Below are 21,941 nucleotides of genomic sequence, written 5' to 3' on the forward strand. Positions count from 1 at the left end.
CCTCGCTGCTGGACAGCCCAGGGCCATGGTCCTGCTGCAGCTTCGCTGGCCTCTCAGGGAAAGAACTTGACAGGATGCAGCCATGGATGTGGGTGCCAGGGCCTGGCCAGGCCCATGTGAGCCCTCCGTGGTGCAGGTCCAGTCTCCCTCCCCCTGCCCCCCCCATCAGTCCCATGGGGACATGGTGCCAGCCTGGCATGAGCCCACGACAGCAGGGATGGGGCTGTGTCTGTACAAACGTGTGGTTTATTAAGGCATTTTTTGAGACATTGGCACTTGGGTTCAGGCTGCACCGGGTGGCCCCTGCGCGGCCGTGGGCAGCGCTGGTACATGCAGCACCACGAGACACAATACAAAAGGTACAAACGAGTAAAAACAGGAATTGTAGTACAATGTGTAAAAATAAATAACTGGGGGCTCAGTGACCCCAGCCCAAAGCAGGGTGAGTGTGTCTGACCCTTCCTGTGGCGTGCAGGGTGACCCATCTGTGTCCCCATCCCAGATGTGCAGTGGAGCTGGGCTGTGTGGGCAGCCTGGGCAGCACAGGGCCAGGGGGCATGGGGCACCCCAGCATGGGACTGGGGGGCACTGGGTAGCCCTAGAGTGCCCCCACAGAGCTGGGGGACACAGGGCACACCCAGAGTGCCTCTGCAGGGGCCGAGGAGCACAGGGCACCCCCAGAGTTCCCCCATGGGGCCCGGGGAGCACAATGTGTTCCCACAGTGCTTGTGAGCAGGACAGAGAGGGGATGGGGATGGGGCTGTCCCTATGCCAGGGCATCTCAGGTCCCTGTGGGTCCCTGGCAGAGTGGCCATGGCCCCGTGTCCCCTTGGGGGTCTCCGTCACTGTTGCACAGGAGATCCCTGTCCCCTGTCACTGCTCTGTGCTCAGGACAGCACCTGGGACCCACTGGCGTGTGCCAGGACCCGCCAGGACCCCATGGCACAAGGGGGATGAGGGGCTGGCTATAACAGATGGAGCTGCAGCCACAGATGGCTCTTCATGGGAAGTGGGGGGGACGGGCAGAAGTGGTGCATTTGTCTGCTGTGACAACACCTTTGGGGCTGGGGCTGCAGCCACACTGCAGACGTGCTGGGTCTGGGGAAAGTGATGGGAACGAGCTTCCCCCTGGCCCTGCTCAGGCATGGGCTGTCCTCCCTGACCCCCAAATACACTCATGACCAGACTGGGCATTCAGGGCTGCTGTGGGGTACCCCATGCTGTTCCAGCCCTCGCTCTGCACCCATGGCCGTGTGGGGATCGCAGCCTCCGGGAGCACCAGGGCTACAGTGGCAGAACCCAGGGTCACACTCCCAGGGCCCACGATGCAGGGCTGCTCCCTGTGAGCAGCCGTGGGCTCAGGAAGAGCTCTGGTGCGGGCTAAGGGTGCTGTGAGTGTGACGCTGCCTGTGTGGCTGGCTGTGCACAGTGCTGGGAGGAGATGGGGACCGGCTCCACTGCAGGGGCTCTGTCTGGGCTCACAACATGCATCATGGGGTTGCAGAGCAGCCCTGTACAGAGGGCTGGGGCCAGGGGCAGGGGATTCTGGCACTTTGACCATGTTCTGGAGGTGGCCCAGATGGTCCTGGGGAGCAGTCATGCAGTCTGGGAAGGCCAGATGCCCCTTGTCCACACTGTGGCTATAAGAGAACATGCTGGGCCATGTGGCTTTTTGGGGTACCCCCTCCCACCTGTGCCCCTGCAGCTGCAGGCTGCCTGCTGGGCCTGGGGCGGGTGCGGGTCACAGCAGCCATCACCACTGCTCCTGAGGCTGGGCTGTTCCCGTCAGCTCTCACACAGCTCTGCCAGCCCCATTGTGCTGCCCGTGCCTGGGCACTGTCCCTGCCTGGGACCCCTGCCCAGAGAGGTACGTGGTCCCAGGAACGGGGCTCCCATGCCGAGCATGACATGCGCCTCCCTCCCAGGACCACAGGAACCATCCTGAAGCTCTGGGCAGGAGATTCCCTGGAAGTGTCACCTGCATCAGTGGGTAGTGAAAGGGCTGTAGAGACCTCAAAGGCTCTCCTGTCCCCGCCCAGCCACAGACAAGCAGCGAGATGCAGGCATTGCTGCCTTTTGCTGCAGCCAGCTCGGTGAGTGTCCCCTCCCTGTCAGGGGGCAGGTTCATCCCCGCAGGGAGTACACGCTGATGGGCAGGCAGCATGTGTGCCCTGGGCATCGCTCCCTGCCCTGGGACATCATCCCCAGCCATGGGTCATCGTTCCCTTGCCCTGGGAGCTCCTAGGGTCCCTAGGGAAGGCTCAAGGTCCTCCTGCACCCAGGCGGCCACATGGCCCCCGGAGCTGGGTAGGGCAGGGTCTGGGCCTGCAGTCCCTGGCCCAGCACCCCTCAGCTCCCAGCCACTCCCGGAGCACCAAGTACCGTGAAGCACCATCCTGCCCAGCGCCAAACTGAGCCACTGCAAGCAGCACGTGGACCATCACCCCGGGGTGCCAGCACTGGGGTCAGCAGTCCATAGGGCACCAGCCAGCACAGGGTCTGCCAGACTGTGGGGAGGGACAGGGGCCCCAGCCCCCAAGGACACCTGCAGACCCTGGGGGCCCAGGCCTGGCACAGCGCTGGGAGCAGGATGAGCACCCATTTTAGCAGCCCTGGGCCGGGCCCCGCTCTGGCGCCATGGCAGCGGGCTGGGGCAGAGGAGTCCAGGGGCCCAGCTCTAAATCCTGAGCTCGGCCTCCTCAGGGGGCTCCAGCGAGTGCTCAGCGCTGATGGTGGAGGTGGATGGCCCCTGCGAGATGCCGAAGGGCGAGACCACGGGGGAGCGGGCGGCCAGCGGGGACAGCGATGGGGAGAAGCTGGGCGACATGGCGGAGGACGAAATGGAACCCTCGTGGCTGATGGGCGAGCGGCGCAGGGAGGATGGGTGCGGGAAGGTCCTGCCTGGTGGTGGCTTGGGGGGCACAGACTTGGCACCTGGATGGGCCACCGAGGTGATGAGGGGCGGGGGGTCGATGCGGGGCTTGGGCTCTGCTTTGGGCTTGGCTGGGAAGGGTTTGCGCAGGGAGCTCTCATCCTTGAGGCGGGCGATCTCTGTGAAGACACTGGCCAGTGGCTGAAACTGGGGACACCAGTTCAGCAGGTAATCCCAGTTGTAGCTGCCACGGAGCTCCTCGTCGCTGGCCACAATGGCGGTGAGCGAGCCCTCCACGGAGGGCTTGCCGTCCTCTGGGAAGGCGTAGTCCTGGGGCTGTGAGGAGACACTGAGGCCGCAGCGGACGCCCAGGAAGGCGCTGCCCCCACCGTCCTCATGGTACAGCTGCAGGGGTGGCCCTGGCAGCAGCAGCCCAGAGCCCTTCTTGCTCTTGAACCACTGGGTGCTCTCCAGCGCAGCTGGCTCACAGGAGATGTCGGAAAGCTGGTCGGCATCCTGCTGGATGCCAGAGTCAGGGCCACGCGCAGCGATGTGCTCCTGCATGGAGGCTGTGATGCTGGCCACGCGTGGGTACTCATTGATCATCCGTATCTCGTCATCCTCAGCGGCTTCAGCAGAGCCACGGCCACTGGAATGCGAGGGGTCCAGTGAGCCGCCCCGGGTGTAGGGCCCTGCCGGCTCGGTCCCATACCCTGGCAGTGCCTGGTGGTAGATGTGCTCAGCCCCAGGCAGTGCTGGCTCCTCACGGCCCAGCTTCTGCAAGGACCCACTCTGTGCGTGGGCCAGTGCCCCCTCCCCCTCTGCCTTCTTGTGGCCCCGGCGCTGTCGGGAGCGCACCAGCGCCAGCACGATGGCCACGGCGGCCAGCACCACCACGACGCCCAGCGAGGCGGCCACAGCCACCAGCAGTAGGTTGAGGTCGGCTGCCAAGCCAAAGGAGGTGTGTGTGATGTCAATGGTGACCTGCGCAGAGGCCACACGGGAAGCAGGCAGGGGACTGCGTGCCTGCACCTCCAGGCTCATCTCCCGTGGCTCCCTCTTGGCGCGCCCAGCGCCGGCTTGGGGCTGGCTGTCCACACGCAGGTAGATGAAGCCTGTGGTCTGGTTGATGGCGAAGTATGGTGACGGCTTTGCCAGGGTATACAGCACAACACCGTCAGCCCCCTCATCCTCATCCGTGGCCAGCACCCGCCCAATGCTCTGCCCTTTGCGCGCGCCCTCAGGCACCTCGAAGTTGAAGGAGGAGCTCAGGAAGATGGGATCATACTCATCTTCCCCCGTCACCAGCACCCGCACAGTCACAGTGGCCGAGGCGTTGCCAGCGTCGGTGGCCCGAACCAGGAGCTGGAAGGCTTTGGCCCGCTCATAGTCAAAGGTGAGGCGGGAGCGCAGCTCCCCAGAGCTCCCATTGACAGCAAAGGCGTCCCGGCCATCCCCCATGGTAGGGTCCCCCACTGCCTGCTCCAGCACCATGTACCGCAGCTCCCCAAAGGTGCCGGTGTCGGCATCGATGGCACGCAGCGTGGTGACCAGTGTGCCAGGTGGCAAGTTCTCCCGGATGCTGGCGCTCAGCACCTCCACTGGGAAGTATGGCTTATTGTCGTTGATGTCCTTCACCTCAATGGCCACGGGGACCAGCGCAAAGTGCCCACCTGGTATGTCTGTGGCCCGCACCACCAGTGTGTGCAGCGCCTGGACTTCCCGATCCAGTGGCCGTGCCAGGCTCAGGGCCCCTGTGCTCTCGTGCAGCTGGAACAGCCCATGCTGGTCACCTGAGCTGATGGTGTAGTGAATGCGGCCACGCGGCCCTGAGTCGGCATCGTGGGCTGCCACGCGCAGCAGCTCGGTGCCAGGCAGCGCAGCCTCGCTCACTGCTGCACGGTACTCGGCCCGGGTGAACACGGGCGGGTTGTCATTGACGTCCTGCACAGTGATGAGCACAGGCACGGTGGCACTGCGTTGCGGCAGGCCCCGGTCTGAGGCTGCCACGGTCAAGTTGTACACCGGGATGGACTCAAAGTCCAGGGACTCCACAAGCACCAGGGCTCCCTGCGTGCGGAGCTGTCCCCCAGCCCAGGCCACCCGGCTCTCCACCTGGAAGGCGTTGCCGCCATTCCCACTGACGATGGTGTAGTCAAAGCCAGCATTCTCCCGGGAGAGGTCGGCGTCACCTGCCTCCAGCGTTAGCACAGTGGTGCCTGGGCGCAGGTCCTCGGGAACACTGGCATTGTAGCATGGCTCCTGGAAGCGGGGACTGTGGTCATTAACATCCAGGACCTGGAGTTGCACTGTGGCCCAGGATGAGAGGCTGGGAGAGCCGTGGTCGCGGGCCTCCACCACCAGGTCCAGGGTGGGCTGGCTGACATTGAACTCCACCTGCCGGGTGGTGAAGAGGGTCCCTGTGGAGCACAAAGCCAGGGTCAGCATGGGAACCAGTGGGAGCTGGGAAGGGTATCAGCTGGAGGGGCATTTGATGGTCACCCTGCTGTGTCTGCCTCACCAGCTACACCAGAAAGTGACCTGGTGAGGGCTTAAACAGGGCCAGCACGGGAGCACTCCCCTCCACAGGCACCCTTAGATTGACCCATGAGAGAGGCCCACAGAGCACCAAGCCCACACACCATTGCTGGGGTCGATGGCAACATCAGGGCTGGGCACAGCCAGGTGGAAGGTGATGTCCCCATTGCTCCCTGAGTCGGGGTCAGTTGCGCTCACAGTGAGGATGACACTACCAGCAGGTGTGTGCTCTGGCAGCAGCACCTGGAAGAGAAGGAAACTCCAGTCAGCATCTGGTTTCCCCCTGGCAGAGCCCCCAGCAGCGCTGGGATGGGAGTCTGGGGCTGGCCAGGCAGCCATAGCCAAGGTCGTCCAGCCTCTCACAGGCAAGGGGCTTGTGCTCCCAGACCCTTCAAGCATTCCTGGGGCTCCCCAGCCCCTTGCCCAAGTTCCAGAGCTGCAGCACACACTGCCCAAGCCAGCCTTCAACATGGACCTGCCCATGTCTCGCCACAAACATTTGTCTGGGCTGTGGCCCATTTCCCACCCCCTCTGGCCTTCCCACTGTGCTCATCCATTTCAGCTGGACCCTCTGCATCCAGCTGTGCCCCTTGCAGGGGCTGGTCCCAGGGTCACCTGCCTGGTTTCAACTCCTTCTATGCCACAGTGACAGCATGAGGGATGTCAGGATGTAGATATGGGTCAGAAAGCGAGACCAGAAGGGGCTCAGACCCATCCTCTGTGCCTTGTAAGGGCAAGGGAGGCAGGCAGGAGCTGCAGAGGGCGTGTGTGGGATGGCCCCTGCTGCCTGGCACACCTGGTGCATGTACCTGATAGAAAACCTGGGTGAAGGTGGGCACATTGTCGTTCACATCCTCCACAAGGACGGTGAGGTTGGCCTCAGTCTCATGGCGTGTGTCAGAGGCGCGCAGTGTGAGGGTGTAGCGGCTGCGCTGTTCATGGTCCAGTGGCCCTGTCAGGGCAATGTGGCCACCATAGCGCAGCACCCCGAAGGTGTCTGCTGCGTCCCCCTCCAGCAGCAGCGTGTAGGAGAGCGCAGGGCCCGAGTCCACATCGTTCCCAGTCAGCTGGGCTATCTGGGTGCCCAGCAGTGTGTCTGTGGGGAGCAGAGATGTGAGTGAGCAGACCCATCCCTGCCCAGCATACCTGGCTCAGCTGGTGGAAAACCAGTTCAGTCCAGAGCCTGAGCACCGGGAAGAGGGGAAGATGCCATGGGAGAGGGAGATGCCGGGGGGAAAAGGAAGGTCTCGGGGGCTTGGCAGGACAGGTGGAGGTTTGCATGGGCACAGGGCACACTGGCTGAGGACTGTGAGCAGGCAGGGCAGGTGTCTGCAGCCAGAACCCCGGACATGAGGCAGGGGCTGGGGTTGGGTTGGTAATTCAGGTTCCTCCCTCAGGACACAGCAGCACCACAGAGGTCATGCTGGAGGGCTTGGGGGGCTTCAGCGGGCCAATGTGACCCAGCCCCTTGCAGGGACTGGCCTGGCCTCCCTGTGGGCTCCTCCCCACCCCATGGTGCCCACTGTACCCCAGTTCTGGCCCTCAGTGCTACGGCACTCACTCTCAGGGACACGAATCTCCCAGGGGACCGGGATAGTAGGGCTGTTGTCATTGACATCCATCACCACCACGGTCAGCGTAGCCGAGCCCATGAGCGGTGGTGTTCCTCGGTCCATCGCTGTCACCACCAAGCTGTGGGCAGGCATGAGGGTCAGATGTGTGCCCACACATGTGAGGGAGCACCTCACCTGTGTACAGTTCCTGGGACATGCACTGCACACCTGCATTGCACCTGGGACATGAACTGCAGGTGTGCACGGGGCTGGAGCGTGTGCACATGGTGGGGAAACCGCACAGCAGCTCAGAGTCTGGGGTGATGGATCTGTGCAGCACCTTCTCCGGAGGTGTTTAAGAAAAGACTGGTTGTGGCACTCAGTGCTCTAGTCTAGTTGACAAGATGGTGATCAGTCACAGGTTGGACTCAATAACCTCTTTTCCAACCTCAATGGTTCTGTGGTTTGGAGAGCATGTGTGGGTGTGGCAGGGCATATCACCCCTCTCCCCACCACAGGCGGCTGGTGCAGACAGGAGAGACAACCCAGGCAGGCAAGGCCCAGCAGGTATCATCTCCTGGCACCAAAAGGTCTGCCAGCTTAAGAGATGTGGGGAGAGATAAACAGAGGTGACCAAAAGGCCTGTTCTTACACTACATAAGTACTACAGATTACCACAGAGGCAGAAGCCCTCTACACACACGCACTGAAAGTGTGCAAGACTTCTCCCTGGAGTCTGGACACATGTTCTGTGGTTACTTTCCCGGGAATTGAGGGAAAGGATTTCGATGTGTGCTCCATCAGGAATTGGATGGTAAGAAACATTGGATCCTAAGTTATATTATTTCTTCTCTAGATGTAAAATTAATGGTATCTTTAACCCCGCATGTATAATACTACTTGTCCTCTTTTTGTCCTTAGTCCTGTGTGGTAATAATCTGTTTTAAGTCTTATGTCTGTTAGTTTTGTGTCTATTAAAGAAATAATTCATTCTATAATCGACCGAATTGGCCATGATTAAAGAACTTGCGAACGAGAGTGGGTCTTGGGGTGCTGGCCACCTCAACAAAGCTACTGCCTGCTGCCAGAGGCCTGGGCAAAAGGCAGGGACTTATCTAAACCCACATCATCCATTCATAACAGTGGGGCACTGTGTGTGGTACATGGAGAGCATGGTGGGGCAGGGCAGCAGGTTTTTGCACACCTAAGGCATGTGTTGAAGTCTAGAAGGTGTGTGGGTGCAGGCAGAGCACCTTGCAGGGTGCAGGCAGGTGTCTGGGGTTCTCTGGCTGAAGGGAAACACTTGGAGCCTCTCTGGAATGGCGAGGGGTGTGTGGGTGGAAGGAATACCCCAGACTCCCCACACTGGGGAACAGAGCAGAGGAACCCAAAGCCATGGGGGCACATGTGGAGAGGGAGAACACAGACTGGGGGACCACACCTGAGCAAGGTGTGGGGGAAAGGGCAGGAGAAGCCTCAGATTCATGGTTGGGTGTTTGCCAGCATTTCACATACGTGTGGCTAGAGTGGATGGATATGTCCAGAGCGTGCACACATTGTGAGGGGCCCAGAAGGCCTGTCTGGATGCAGGGGGACATGTGGGGGACATGCTCAGGTTAGTGCAGGGGTCTGGAGCCATGTGGCAGGACACAAGGATCCTATGCTTGGAGGTGGAAGTAATTGAGCAGATGCAGTGCGGATTAAGGAGGCAGGAAGGGGAATGGATGAACCTAGGGCCCTCTCACAAGCTCCTCAGCTCCATGGAGACCCGACTGAGCTGTGCGTGGGCTCATCTTGGCCATCTGCCTCCTGTGTCCTTCACTCCCACTGACCCTCAGCAGTGTTGCTTGATAGAGCCATTTCACAGACAGGCTGGGACAGCTTTGGGGGCACCAAGAACAGTGCTCCCTATGCTCCTGGGCTGTGCTCCACAGCTCTGTCCCTGTCCCAGCATTCCCTAGCCTGGCTGCACTCACCGGGTCTGGGACCAGATCTCTCTGTCCAGGATGGCAGCAGTGGTAATGGTGCCAGTCTGAGGGTCAATGTGGTACAAGCCCGGCATTGGCAGGGACTGGTTGATGGCATAAGTCACCTGCCCATTTGCTCCCTGGTCCAGGTCATCTGCCAGTACCTGCAAAGCCACACGAGATTCAGCTGTGGAGCCCCTGAGGCAGGACTTGTGTGCTAGTGCCAACCCCAGGCCCATGCAGCCCCCATCCCATAACTCCAGCCAGGCCAGGGCTCGGGTGTCCCTGTTTGTGCCCCGGCCATACCTGGATGACAGGTGAGTCATAGCTCTGTGACTCCCAGATGAACGCCACATAGTTCTGCAGCTGGAAGCGGGGCAGGTTGTCGTTCACATCCTGGAGGTTGAGGTTTATGGCCATAAAGCCAAAGGAAGCCGTGGTCTCTGCCTGGATCACCAGGCGCAGCCGGGGGCTGGCCTCGAAATCCAGGCTACTGGAGTCCTGCACTGAGATGGCACCTGGAAGGAGGACAGCAAGAAGGGGGGAGCAATGTACCAGCACATCCATCCATCCATCCATCCATCCATCCCTCCATCCACTCATCCCTCCATCCGTCCATCCATCCATCCATGCATCCATCCCTCCGTTCATTCATCCATTCATCCATTCATCCATCCACCCACCCATCTCTCCCTCTGCTCACCCATCCCTCTCTCCACCCATCCACCCATTCTCAGGTGGACAGGACACACACTGAGCTCTTCCAAGCCCTCCCCACACTGCCAGCTTCTCATCATTCTCAAGAGCTGACCTGAGTGAGGACACCCACACCTTGCTGGGGACAGGCGGCTCCTGCTGATGTTACAGCATGCGACAGTCCTCCCACCTGGAGGCTCTCCCGAAGGTGTGCAGCAGAAAGAGCTGCTCCTACCATGACATAAGCTCATCCAGCTCCAAGCCAGGGTCACCTCACTGCAGCTTTGAGTCCAGTCAGAGCCTTGCAAGTGCTCTGAGGACAGATAGCCACTGCCACTCACCTGAGCCACGGGCAGCTAGGCTGCTGGAGCGACAAGGTGCTGCTGTCCCACCCAAGAAGGAGGAGGGCAGCCAGCAGGATCTATTAACTAACTGACAACATTTCTATGGGCACATAGGGACACCTTCCCCTATCCCAGGTTGCTCAAAGCCCTGTCCAGCCTGGCCTTGGACACTTCCAGGGATGGGGCAGCCACAGCTGCTCTGGGCAACCTGTGCCAGAGCCTCACCACCCTCACAGGGAAGAATGTCTTCCCAAAATCCCATCTAACCCTGCCCTCTGAGGTTTTGGGAAAATGTCTAATTATGGGGGACCACAACTGCACTGGGAGCAGTGCTAGCAGGTGCTGGTCAGTGACAGGGCAGCGTCCACATTCCAGTACTAACACCTCTCAACTAACTGGTACAGAGTGTGGATGGTGTTCCTGTGCCCTGGGGGCCCTGAGCACTTGAGCAGGTGTGAGCAGAGCTCCCCAAGTGTTCCTGGAGCTGTACCTGAGTTGGGCTGGATCAGGAAGGTGTTCCTCTCGTTGCCACTAATGATGCTGTAGGTGATGCGCCCCGAGGAGCCCCCCGTGTGCATGGCCTGGACACTCGCCACCTCAGTGCCTGGGAGAGCGAAAAGGTATGAAGGGACAGTGGAGCCTTGGGGCACGTGGCAAAGGGTCAGGGTGATGCATGGCAGCATGTGCTGTACCACAGGACCACCAGTCTGCCTGAGGACACTGCTGACAGGGGACTGAAGATCTCATGGTAATGTTGGGCTGGGAGCCTGGAGTCATGGTGCCTGTCCACGGCTCCTCTGTGGTCTCACTGTGACCCCGGAGACCTTCTGGCAGCATTTGGACACCTGTGGCTGCCTACAGTGATCTGAACCCACTGAGGCCAGCCCAGAGGGACACCACCCTGACCAGCCTGGGCACCACTCAGACCCTGCAGTTCCTTGGGTCTTCCCAAAGCATAACAGGACTTCCCCAGACCCCATAGTGCCCCCTGGTCTGAGTTCCCCACAGCGCTGCTCCCACTTCCCCTCGTGCCCTATCCCATTCCATCATAGCACTTTCTGGTCACTGCCATTGGGTACCTGGGGTGGCATTTTCGGCCAGGGCCACATCACTGGTGCTGCGGGGAAAGCGCAGCCCCTGGTACGGCTCCTCCTGCACATGGATCACCACTACCCCTGTGGAGGAGAGCGCTGGCTGCCCCAGGTCGGTGGCCAGCACGAAGAGCGTCCGCTGGCGCTGGCTGAGTGAGCCAAGGGGCTGCAGCAGCTGAATGTCCCCCGTGTAGGAGTTGATTGCAAAGGCAGAGCTGGGCGTGGCAAAGCGGTACAGGATGGAGGCATTTGCACCTGCGTCCCTGTCCTCAGCCCTCATGGTGGCCACCACCTGCTTGAGCGGCGTGTGGCGGGACAGGTTGACGGTGAGTGGGCTGTGCAGGAATGCCGGAACGTGGTCGTTGACATCTCGCACCATGACAGTGACACGCACAGCCGTGCTCTTGGGCTCCCACGGTGCCGAGTCCACTGCCATGGCCAGGAAGCTGTAGGTGGGCTGGCGCTCCCGGTCCAGTGCCTGGGCACTCCGGATGCGCCCACTCTGTGGCTCCACCTGGAACATGCCCAGCGACTCATTGCCCAGGTAGTAGGAGACCTGCCCATTGGTGCCCTCATCTGGGTCTTCGGCCACCAGCTGCAACACCAGGTCACCGACTGGCAAGTCCTCTGGCACCTCCACCATGTAGGTGGCCTGAGCAAAACCAGGTGCATTGTCATTGAGGTCCAACACCTGCACAGTCACCGACATAGTGGCACTGCGTGGGGGGGAGCCGTGGTCCTGCACCACTACAATGAGGCTGTAGGAAGCAATTTGCTCTCGGTCAAGGGCGTGTGCAGTGGAGAGGACACCAGAGATGGGGTCTAGGCTGAAATCCTGCCCAGGGTCTCCACCTAAAAGAGAAGAGGGGGAATAACAAGGCAGCATGCCTGTAACTGGAATGAGAAAGGCCCTGGAGAACATGAAGCCCATCACCACGGGGTCTGGCAGGGTGGGTAGAGTGAGCCCTAGTGGGAGCAAACCTCCTTGGGTCAGCTCCATGTGAAGAACTGACTCTAACCACTCACAGGCCAGTGCTGCAGCCATGGGGAGCCGCCAGACAGCATGTGACAGGATACAGCGAAAATCTGACTTGGCAATCTGTGAATCAACAGGTCAGAGCAGCCAGAAGAGGTGTGGAACTGGTCTAAGCCTGGGAAACCAGACACAAGCCTGGGGAACGAGTAGTGCAGCCTGTCTGGATCTTAGGGTGCTCTTTACTGGGGGCAGAGAGCTGAGAGGTGGCAGCAATGCCATGCAGTTTGGAGCAGGAGAGAACTGAGGTGGAACGGGACTGCTGGAGGTGATGTCCCCAGATCCAGGGAAGCCCAGGGACAAGTCCTTGCCCAGCCCAGCACTCCCAGTGCATCCATCTCACCTGCCACCCGGTATTCCAAGCGTCCGTTCTCTCCACCATCAGGATCAGTGGCCCGCAGGGTGTAGAGTGCCACATGACTCTGGTTCTCAGGAACCTCCACGGAGCAGGACTCGCTCTCCAGGTGTGGTGCATGGTCATTGTCGTCCCCCACGGTGACCCGCACCGTAGCCTTGGTGAGGCTGGGCGGCAGGCCGGCGTCCCGCGCGTAGACTGCAGGACACAGTGAGAGCAGCAGAGGCTGCCCTGACGACTGCGAGCTACGGCCACAGCGGGTGTATGCCAACGCCCAGGCACCCACCGGGGCAGCCAGGCATGAGAGCATTGGCATTCCTGCACCCCCAAACCACCCCACAGCCCTGCTGTGCCCCACAGCCCCTCCCCCCTCCCCATGGCCTTCCCTCTCTGCAACACTCCTCGCCCCAGCAGCAGGAAGCCCCTGCCTACCCCCACCAACCCCCTGCCTGCTGCCTCCCTCTGCATACCTGTCAGCACATGCTGCTCCTGCTCCTCCCGGTCCAGGGGACGCGTGGTGACAATGAGCCCCGTCTGTGGGTGGATGGAGAACGGCCCCCCAGAGAGACCCCCATAGGACACCTGTCCATTGGCACCTGCGGGGACGAAAGTGGTCCGAGGGCAGCCTAGCAGCAGCCCCAGTGCCTCATTTGGCTCCCAGCCCTGCACCTCCTTGCTCCCAGCTCTCACCTGGGGCTCATGGGTTGTGTGAGATGGTGGGCTCGCTCCCTGGTGGCAGAGGTGCGGGGGGGAAGGGGGGTCCCAGCCTAAGCCAGCTGGTGGGAGGCCAGATGGGCCAAGGAGACCCCACAGAACAAAGGCCACGGGCCAGGGGACCAGAAGGAACCACAGTCCTTGTTCCATTCCCACCCTCTCCCAGGATTCAGCCCATCTCCCACCTCCAGGCCAGGTGCTGATCCTTCCCTCTGGTCAGCCAGGCTCTCCAGACCAGCAGAAAGGAGCAGGGTATGCCCAGACCTGGGACTGCATCTCCAGATAGGCCCTGACTGAACTGGGCAGCTCACCCTCGCCTGCATCCTCACCCAGATCCCGGTCCGTGGCCAGCACCTGCAGCACTGGGCTACCAGCCGGAAGGTTCTCCATGATGTGGGCTTCATACTCAGGTTTCTCAAAGGCAGGAGCCTCATCATTGACGTCCAGCACCAGTACGGACAGCAGCTGTGTGGCGGAGAGGCGTGGGAAGCCATGGTCTGTGGCCACCACCGTCAGGTTGTGCTGTGCCACCTCCTCCCGGTTCAGGGCCCGCACAATGGACAGTGCACCTGTGGACACAGGATAGGGGCAAGCTGGGACCAGTGGCACTGGGGCTTATACCTTGGGACTACTATGTGGCTGCAGGCCCTGGGGTGTGCTGGGACAGAGAGGTCTCAGGAGACAGCAGCACTGTGCCAACCAGCTGCTGTGCTTGGGCCTCCCCACACCCCCAGTCTCGCTCCTCCAGGCTCCACAGCCCACACTCTCCTCCTGTGCACTGCGTACCCCTGACACCACCCCTGCACCCTCCCCGCCCTCACCAGTGCTGGGGTTGAGGTGGAAGCGGCCATCACTGTTGCCTGCTCGCAAGGAGTAGCTCACACGTCCGTTCTCTCCCAAGTCGCTGTCCTGGGCCACCACATGCAGTGCCACAAAGCCTGTGGGCTGGTCCTCCATGATGCTGACGGTGGCCGGGGAGAGGAAGACGGGCACGTTGTCATTCTCATCGGTCACAAACACACGGGCTGTGACGGCAGCTGAGCGGCGCTGGCTGACATTGCGGGCCTGGTCTGTGGCCTCCACTACCAGCAGGAAGGAGGCAGCAGCCTCCCGGTCGAGGCCCTGGCGCAGGGTCAGCTGCCCTGAGCGGCTGTCGAGCTGGAAGGGGGCTCCGGGCGGCTCCAGGTGCAGCAGAGCATAGCGCACCTGACTATTGGGGCCCACTCCATCCCCATCCAGCGCCTGGAAGGTGAAGATGGAGGAGCCAGCCTGGGCATTCTCAGGCACCACAATGGTAATGGGGTCTTCGGGGAAGGTGGGTGCCTGGTCATTGCAGTCCTGCACGTGGATCTGGACCAGCACCAGCCGGCTGGAGGGATAGCCATGCTGCGTGTCCTCGGCACTCACCTGGAGCACGTGCCGTGCCCCAGTTTCATAGTCCAGCTCACGGGCAGCATAAATCTCCCCTGTCATACTATCAACCACAAAGGTGCCATCCCCACCACCTCCTACTACCGTGTAGGTCAGTTGTCCTTGTGCAGGGGCATCCAGAGGGGCCACTGAACCAATCACAGACCCTGGCTTGACCCCCTCGAGAGGATGCAGGGTCAACACGGTGGCATCAGGCCGTGGCAGCACACGGGAGGATGGCAACACCTGTGAGGAGAGGAAGGAGTCAGGGGCACGCACAGGGGGCTGTGTGCCAGGGCACACACTGCAACACAGGAGGGTCCCTCTGGTCCTCAGAATACACTTTTCACTGTGAGGGTGCCTGAGCCCTGGCACAAGCTGCCCACAGGTGGTGGAGTCTCCAGCCTTGGAGACAGCCAAAAGTCACCTGGACAATCCCATTTGAGCAGGGGGCTGGAGAAGGTGACCTTCACAGGTACTTTCCCTCAGCCACTCCTTGGGTCTGTGACTGGGTCAGATACTGCAAAGCCAACAGACAGCAGCAGAAACAATTCTGCAAACATAAGCATGAATGGGTAAGAAGATAGGTCACGCTCATCCTGATAGGAGGCACAGGAAGAGAACCCAGTATGACCCCAAGATAAATAAATACTATCACTAGTTTTGTTAAAGATACTGAAGTTAATTTGGGGGTGAGGTGCACTCGCAGATGGGAGAGAGGATGCTGTAAAGGCCACCACAGTATGATCTGAAGGGAAAACCCGCTGAAGAAGCACACTACTGTCAAAGAGCTGAGGAAAACGGGAGTAACAACAAACCTGTCAGCCCAGAGGGGATCAAACCCAGTGACTGTCAAACAAATATCTATTACAGGGATGCAAACCAGCATGATGGGGATGGCCAGCCTGGCCTCAGTGCTCTGGAGGCTGCAGAACAGCTCTGATTACAAGAACAGTTACAGACATGGTGTAAAAAGGAAATGGTACAAAACAAGCTGGTGGCTGAAGGCAGATGTGGCAAGCTAACACCCGGCTCCACTCCTCAAGGGGATGCGGTTTATCACACCCACCTGGGCTAGAACTCATCTCTGGACCTCCCACACTAGCTGGGGAAAGGCACAGAGTGGGGATGGCTGTGTGATAGAAAGGACTGAGAGACCAGCTGGCTCAAGGGAGGAATGGGCAGGGCTGGTGGAGATGGCACAGCAAGGACAGTCAAATGGCCTCGGCAACTGCAAGGACAGGGACGGGAAGATGTGAAATGATGTTCTGTGGGAGTGCCTTGATGGGGGCAACCAGAGCCTCTGCTGCAAAAGGAAGCTCATTAATAACAGCAGAGAAAGGATGTAGCTGTCTGGGCAGTACCAGGCAGGGAGTACCAAAGTGACACAGACATGAGGGACATGCTGCAGGTCAGAACACTGGTTTCATTAGATGCTGGGAAGAGTGGAAGTCTTTGTGCAGGGAACCTCTGATGTCTTCCCTGCACAGGGTATCTAGGACAGGGTCGGCTGACTAAGGCTGGAGAAGGCAGAACTGCAATTGGCCACTTTGGAAATGAGGACACGTGCAGGGGCAGACAGACCTATCCCTTCCCATCCCAGGTTCTCCATGCAGATTTTAGGGCTGGATCAACAGCTGAGCAGGAGCAGAGGGTGCCCAGGGATGAAGGTGGTAGAGGATGCAGAGGTGGGGAGAAAGGCTGCCAAGGAGCTGGATGGTGTCTTCCAAGAGGCAAGTGAGGGGTAGATGGTACAGGGACAGGAGGAGCTGGGGTGCAGGAACAGGAGGAGCTGGGGTACCTGGACACGAACGATGGCTGATGTGCTGCGAGGCACTGTGCCACGGTCACTGGCTGTCACAGTGAAGATGTACTCGGCACGCTCAGTCCGGCGCAGAACTGTGGCTGTCCGCAGCTCTCCGGTAGCCATGTGCAGAGTGAAACGCTCTGCCCAGGCTCCTGCAGAGGGAGGGAAACACTGTTGGGAGAAGCATGGAGGAGGGAGGGCAGGAGAGGGTGGGAAGGAAGGGGAGTGGGTGTGGGGATCCCAGGCAGTGGGCACCCATCCGCCGAGGTGATGGCTGCAAGGCAGAGCAGCATTGATTTGCCAGTTCTGGAGCTCGTACCTATCAGTGAGTAGATGATGGTCCCATTCTCCCCCTCGTCGGGGTCCTTGGCCTGCAGGGAGGCGACCAGGAGTCCTGATGGCTTCTCTTCCAGCACCTGCAGCAAGGCCCAGGGAGCAGTTGAGTGGCACAGGGAACCTCTAAGATCACCCCACAGCCCCCCAAGCATGGCATGAGGTCTGCACTGTCTTGCACCAGCCCTGCACCTCACCCACAGCACAGACCCCTGGCAGACAGGACCCACAAGCTGTGCCTGAGGCTGGGAACATGGAGCAGCCCACAGCAATTGGCCAGGGGAGGTTCTGCCTCACCAGCCCTCCTCTCCTTCTGCCCCATTTAACAACACACTCGGCAGGGTGGGGGCACACTGAAGGGCTGTGGGAGGGCACTGCTTCACCTGTGTTACACATGGAGCCTCTGCAGGTAGGTAAGTGCAAGGCTCCACAACAGCCCTGGTTCTTTCTGCCCCAACAGACCCCTTCAGCTGCAAACGGCCAATGTGTGAGCCCTTGACAGCCCAGAGCCAGCCTCCCCGGCCACAGCCAGGGATCTTCTCAGTTCCCACAGTTAGCCAGGGAGGTTTGCCACCTCTGGAAGTGCATCTGGCAGACCTTCTGGGGCTCAGGTACCTCAACTTGGGGCTTTTCCCTTCTCTCCTTTGTTCCTGGGTAGCACCACCTATCTGTAGGTACTTTAGACCCCCATTTTATGCCAGTGCAGCACAAGACCATTGAGACATCAATTACATGTGCTCAGGTAACCTCATGTCCTGAGGGGAGCTACCTCCTTTGCCACAGAGACTACACAATAGAGCATGGCACACAAACACCTTTTCTGGATAGCTATGGAACTGGATGCCTCCCCATCACTGTCCCGCAGCACCTGTCAGGTTTTGGAATCATCCTCAGCAAACATCCCCTCCCTGCTGCAGTCCTGCCCCCTCCAGCACGTACTCTTTGGTGGAACAGGACTCCCACTCAGCACAGGCTCTGCTGTTCTTTCCACCCCAGCAGATGCCAAATTCCCACCTCAAGGGGACAGACCTTGCATTCCCATCCAACCAGCACATCCTGTGGAAGAGACCACCCTCCCAGACCCAGCTGTGCAGAGTGATCTGACCACTTAATGCATTTAGGAAAGGGACAAGAGGAATCCAAGCAGGATTCTGGAGAAGAAGATGCAGGTTTCCAGGTGGAGGTGAGGGCCAGAGCTGTTGCCCAAGCTGCTGGCACTGTGCTGAAGCCCCGGGAGGGGAGACCAGAGGAGCTGGACTCGTTCAGCCAGGATAGGCAGTGCTGGGACTGTGCTCTGTAAACACTGGGAGAGGGAGGGAAATTCCAGAGAGAGAGGACAGCTTTTTAAGCAAAAACACAATATTGGCACAAGAACAAATGAGTATAAAATGGTCAGAAATTAGTTTAGGCTGGAAATGAAGAGATGTTTTCTAGTACCAGATCAAGGAATCTGGAACAGCCTTTCACAGCAGTGATGGAGGCACAGACCTAAATACAGCCTGGCCCTTGATGAAAGGAGGGTCTGCGTGGACACCTCTACGTGGGGCCACAATTCAGAGGCCCCTTCCAACCTCTCCCCGCCACAGGCCGGGGCAGGGTCTGCCCCCACTGCCCTCAACCCAGACTTGAGTGGCTCCTGCTCAGCAGGCAGGGACACTCTCCCCTTCCATGAGCAATCAGACCCCTTTGAGAAAAGCAGACATGTCAGAGGAGTTACATGAGCAACACCCACACAGCCCCACGTACAAATGCCACTTCAGTCACACAAACAGGAATAAACAGCAATAGCAGTGGGCTTGCCTCTGCAAACTGGTAAGACAGTGGCCACATGGGCACATTTGGGTCTGCCCACCCTGCCTGAAGGTTGCTGCAAACACCAGCCTGGTCCCAAGCTCACAGAGCCATTCTGGCCACAAGCACAGCTCTGGCAGGGGCTGGCAGTGGATATACAGAAATGTGAGAAACATGGTACATATGGAACAATCCTCCTGTGAACTTCCCCGGCTCCCAGCCCGCTGTGGCTCAGACACTTCCCGAGCCACAGATCATATTTGTGTTCATCAGCCTTTGATGGACTTTTTTCTTTCCATGAATTCATCTAGTTTTGAACCCATGCAACTCTGGGCAATGATTTCACAATTTAATTACATTCTGCATGAAGAAGTGCTGCCTGTGTTTATTTTAAACCTGCTGCCTGGTCAGTTCTTATGGAGCTGCCCGGTTTTGTGTTATGAAAAAAGCAACTCCTCATTTCCCCATGACTCTGTGCACACATGTGTGATATTCCTGCAGCTTTGTCCATGTCAAAGAATGTTTTCTTTCTGCTTGGAACCATTATCTGCCAGAGATCCCAATAACATCTTTTTCTGAATGGTTTCTAGCACTTCTGCTCACTTAGAGAATGGAACCGGACAGAGAGCGTGGGCAGAATCTGAGCTGATGATGAGCTGATCACCCAAATATCATCTGGGTGATGATATTTTCTTTCATTCTGTTTCTTTTCTAATTAAACTCAGCATTTGATTTGCTTTTTTGCCCGCGCTGAGCCTGGTGTGGCACTTTCACAAAGCTCTAGGCTTCTCCCCAAACAGAAGCAGCCAGTTCAGAGCCCACTACTGTGTAAGTGCCATCCATGTTGCTTTCCAGCAACTTGCTCAGCAGCAGTGATTTCATCTCCCATCTTCTTCCCTGACTCAACAGTGAAACATGATCCTTTTACAGGTCTTCACAGGCAGCCCTCACCTTGAATGCTTTAAATAGACCAGTGACATCAACCACCACATCTTTGAGAGGATACAGCAAAATACCAGCACCAGGGGCACCCCCTCTGTGAAAACAGGCACCCTCTTCCTTCCCTTCGCTCTCTCTCCCCTCTCCTACCAATCATTCCCTGGGAGGATCCATTACTGCAGACCCTTTGCAAACACCCCTGGTCCTGCCAGCATTATCACCAGTGTGTTTCATCTCAGAGCCCCACAGCTGATGCTGGAAGGTACCGACACAGAACCCTCCTCTGCTTTGCCTGATGAACACTGACATGAACGCTGCACTGAGAATGTCTGCAAGAAATCATGGAGCTTTGTGTTATCATCCAGTTTTCACTTCTTCCTCCAAGTCTATCTTCTACATCCAAAACATGGCTAGCAGCGGGCTGTTACGGCGCTTCACCCTTCTGTATCTCTGTTTCCAACACCTGCAAATCGAAGTGCCCAAACCAAAGGGCCCAAGCAGGTGTTTGCTCAGAGCTGCTGCAGCATTTACCTGCCCTCAGAGCTCTGAACCCATCTCAGCCTTGCCCTGTCCCCTGAAGGATGCATCTGCTTTCATGGTCTCTTTGTAAGGGCAGAGCCTTCCCAAGCTCTAGCAGGGCACTCGCAGCACTTTGTGCCCCCAAACACTGGGATCAGCTGCAGATCCTGCCATGCAGTGTGTCACAGGTGTCCCCGCACAGGAGCAGGGCTCACAACAGATGCCAGGTGCGAGCAATGCCACATCGCAGAGCCCATCCAGTGCACCCTCAGCCATGCCATGGCTGGCTGGTCCCGGGCCTGCTCTGGTCCCAGAGCCTTGCTCAGAGAGAGGGCAAGACTAACTGTGCCCCCTTTGCCTCCTCTAGGGTCTTGGAGATGTGCTCACCCAGGCCAAGCCCTGCCAGCAACTTTGCCAGCAGAGCAGGGCATGCACGAAGATGACTGGGCAAGGGATGACTGTACCCTAGAATGGGAAGGGAAGAGGCAATGAGCAGGGAAGGCCTGGCTGGAGCTGCAGAGTGTCCCCAGATCTTGTGTCACCCAGCTGGCTACCAACACAGTCCTGTCGGCTCTGACCTGTCTGGGGTGCACAGCTCAGGCAGGACGTGTGACAGAGAGTGGCTGTCACCATTGTGATGTTTCTGACCCAACCCAGAGCAAGGGGCTTTGAGCACACAGCCTGATGTGCAGCAATGGACGCAGAGTGGGCACGGCCATCCAGCTGCAAGCTGTCCCTGCTCTGTGCCGAGCAGATGAGGCCAGGGCCTGGCTGCCCATTGTGTTCTGCTGCTGCCAGCGCCCCTCAGCTGGCTCCCACGAGCCCTCGCCACTCATGATGCTCTCAGGGACACAGCTGAGCAGAGGCAGGTGGGTGGGGGGCTGGTCCTCACCCAATTCTCCTGAGCAGTACCCATGTAGCTGGGTCTGCAGCACATGCAGTGCCCGGTGACTGCTGCCACCAGAGTGCTGAGGGAAAGCTTGGCTGGCAGACACTGTAGATTCACAGAAAACTCTCGTGCGTGCCAAGCCCAGCTGGACAATGCTTTCTTGACCTCCCAGAAAGACAAGTGGCTGTACCAAAAATCCCCAGACCTAGAAGGTCATGGCCTCCTGTGTCTCCCTGCTCATAGTTGTCTACCCTGGCTCTTCTTTGAACCTGGGTCAGGTTCAGGGCTCCTTTTGCTGTGCCTCCCTACATGGACATGTGAGCCAAGAGCTTCTGCCCGCTGGCCAGTCCTGATTGTGCCAGAGCCCTCCAGAGGCCCTGCCTGCTCTGTGCACTGGGATACCTGCATTGCCCAAGGACATGCCCATCCTACCAAATCTCAAATTTACCAAACTATCCTGGCTGCTGCACAGATCCGACTCATGCCTGCTCATCTCCCACTCTAAAACTCTCCTGGGTCCCCCTGCCCACCCCCTTTTCCCCAGCAGTACCACCTGCCCCCACATGCAGAGGCCATCAGGCCCCTGCCTCATTGGTGCTCTAGCCTGCACCCCTACCTGCACAGGTAGCTCCTGACCACTGCCCACATGGAGGAAAGCAGGAGCGTTGTCATTCTCATCCAGCACCGTGACATAGATGGTTCCGGTGGCACTGCGGGGCGGTGCTCCCCCATCCTGCACAATCACCAGGAGCTGGAAGCTGGACTGCTGCTCCCGATCCAAGCTGTGCTTGGTGCTGACCTCTCCTGTGAGGGAGAATCCCAGAAGGGTTTGGATGGGAAGGGACCTTCAAGCCTATCTTGTTCCACCCTGCTGCCATGGGCAAAGACACCTTCCACTAGACCAGGTTGCTCCAAGCCCCATCCAACATGGCCTTGAATACTTCCAAGGATGGGGCAGGCACAAGTGAGGGACACAGATCAGTGGGGACACAGCTCAGCCCACAAGCTGCCTTAGAGCAGAGCCTGTGCTCAGCTGTGTTATTCAGGTGTGCTGCTGGAGCCCAGCACTGCAGGGGCGGTAAGGTGAATA

The 21,941-nt window shown here is 59.1% G+C and overlaps 1 protein-coding gene across 1 annotated transcript in view; it reads right to left on the minus strand.

Annotated features, from left to right (window-relative positions):
- Positions 1-224: 224 nt before the first annotated feature.
- Positions 225-21,941, minus strand: part of DCHS1 (dachsous cadherin-related 1) — a 40,858-nt gene continuing 19,141 nt past the window's right edge. Inside the window, 15 exon segments of the mRNA XM_032101287.1 lie at positions 225-5,292; positions 5,515-5,653; positions 6,220-6,506; positions 6,972-7,102; positions 8,940-9,094; positions 9,237-9,448; positions 10,461-10,574; positions 11,050-11,913; positions 12,438-12,647; positions 12,920-13,045; positions 13,493-13,732; positions 13,985-14,819; positions 16,375-16,532; positions 16,700-16,796; positions 21,468-21,655. Of these exon segments, the coding sequence (XP_031957178.1) occupies positions 2,678-5,292; positions 5,515-5,653; positions 6,220-6,506; positions 6,972-7,102; positions 8,940-9,094; positions 9,237-9,448; positions 10,461-10,574; positions 11,050-11,913; positions 12,438-12,647; positions 12,920-13,045; positions 13,493-13,732; positions 13,985-14,819; positions 16,375-16,532; positions 16,700-16,796; positions 21,468-21,655 (6,371 nt within the window). The 3' untranslated portion in view covers positions 225-2,677.

This window comes from Corvus moneduloides, chromosome 2 (genome assembly GCF_009650955.1).
Source record: "Corvus moneduloides isolate bCorMon1 chromosome 2, bCorMon1.pri, whole genome shotgun sequence".
NCBI classification, from domain to species: domain Eukaryota; kingdom Metazoa; phylum Chordata; class Aves; order Passeriformes; family Corvidae; genus Corvus; species Corvus moneduloides.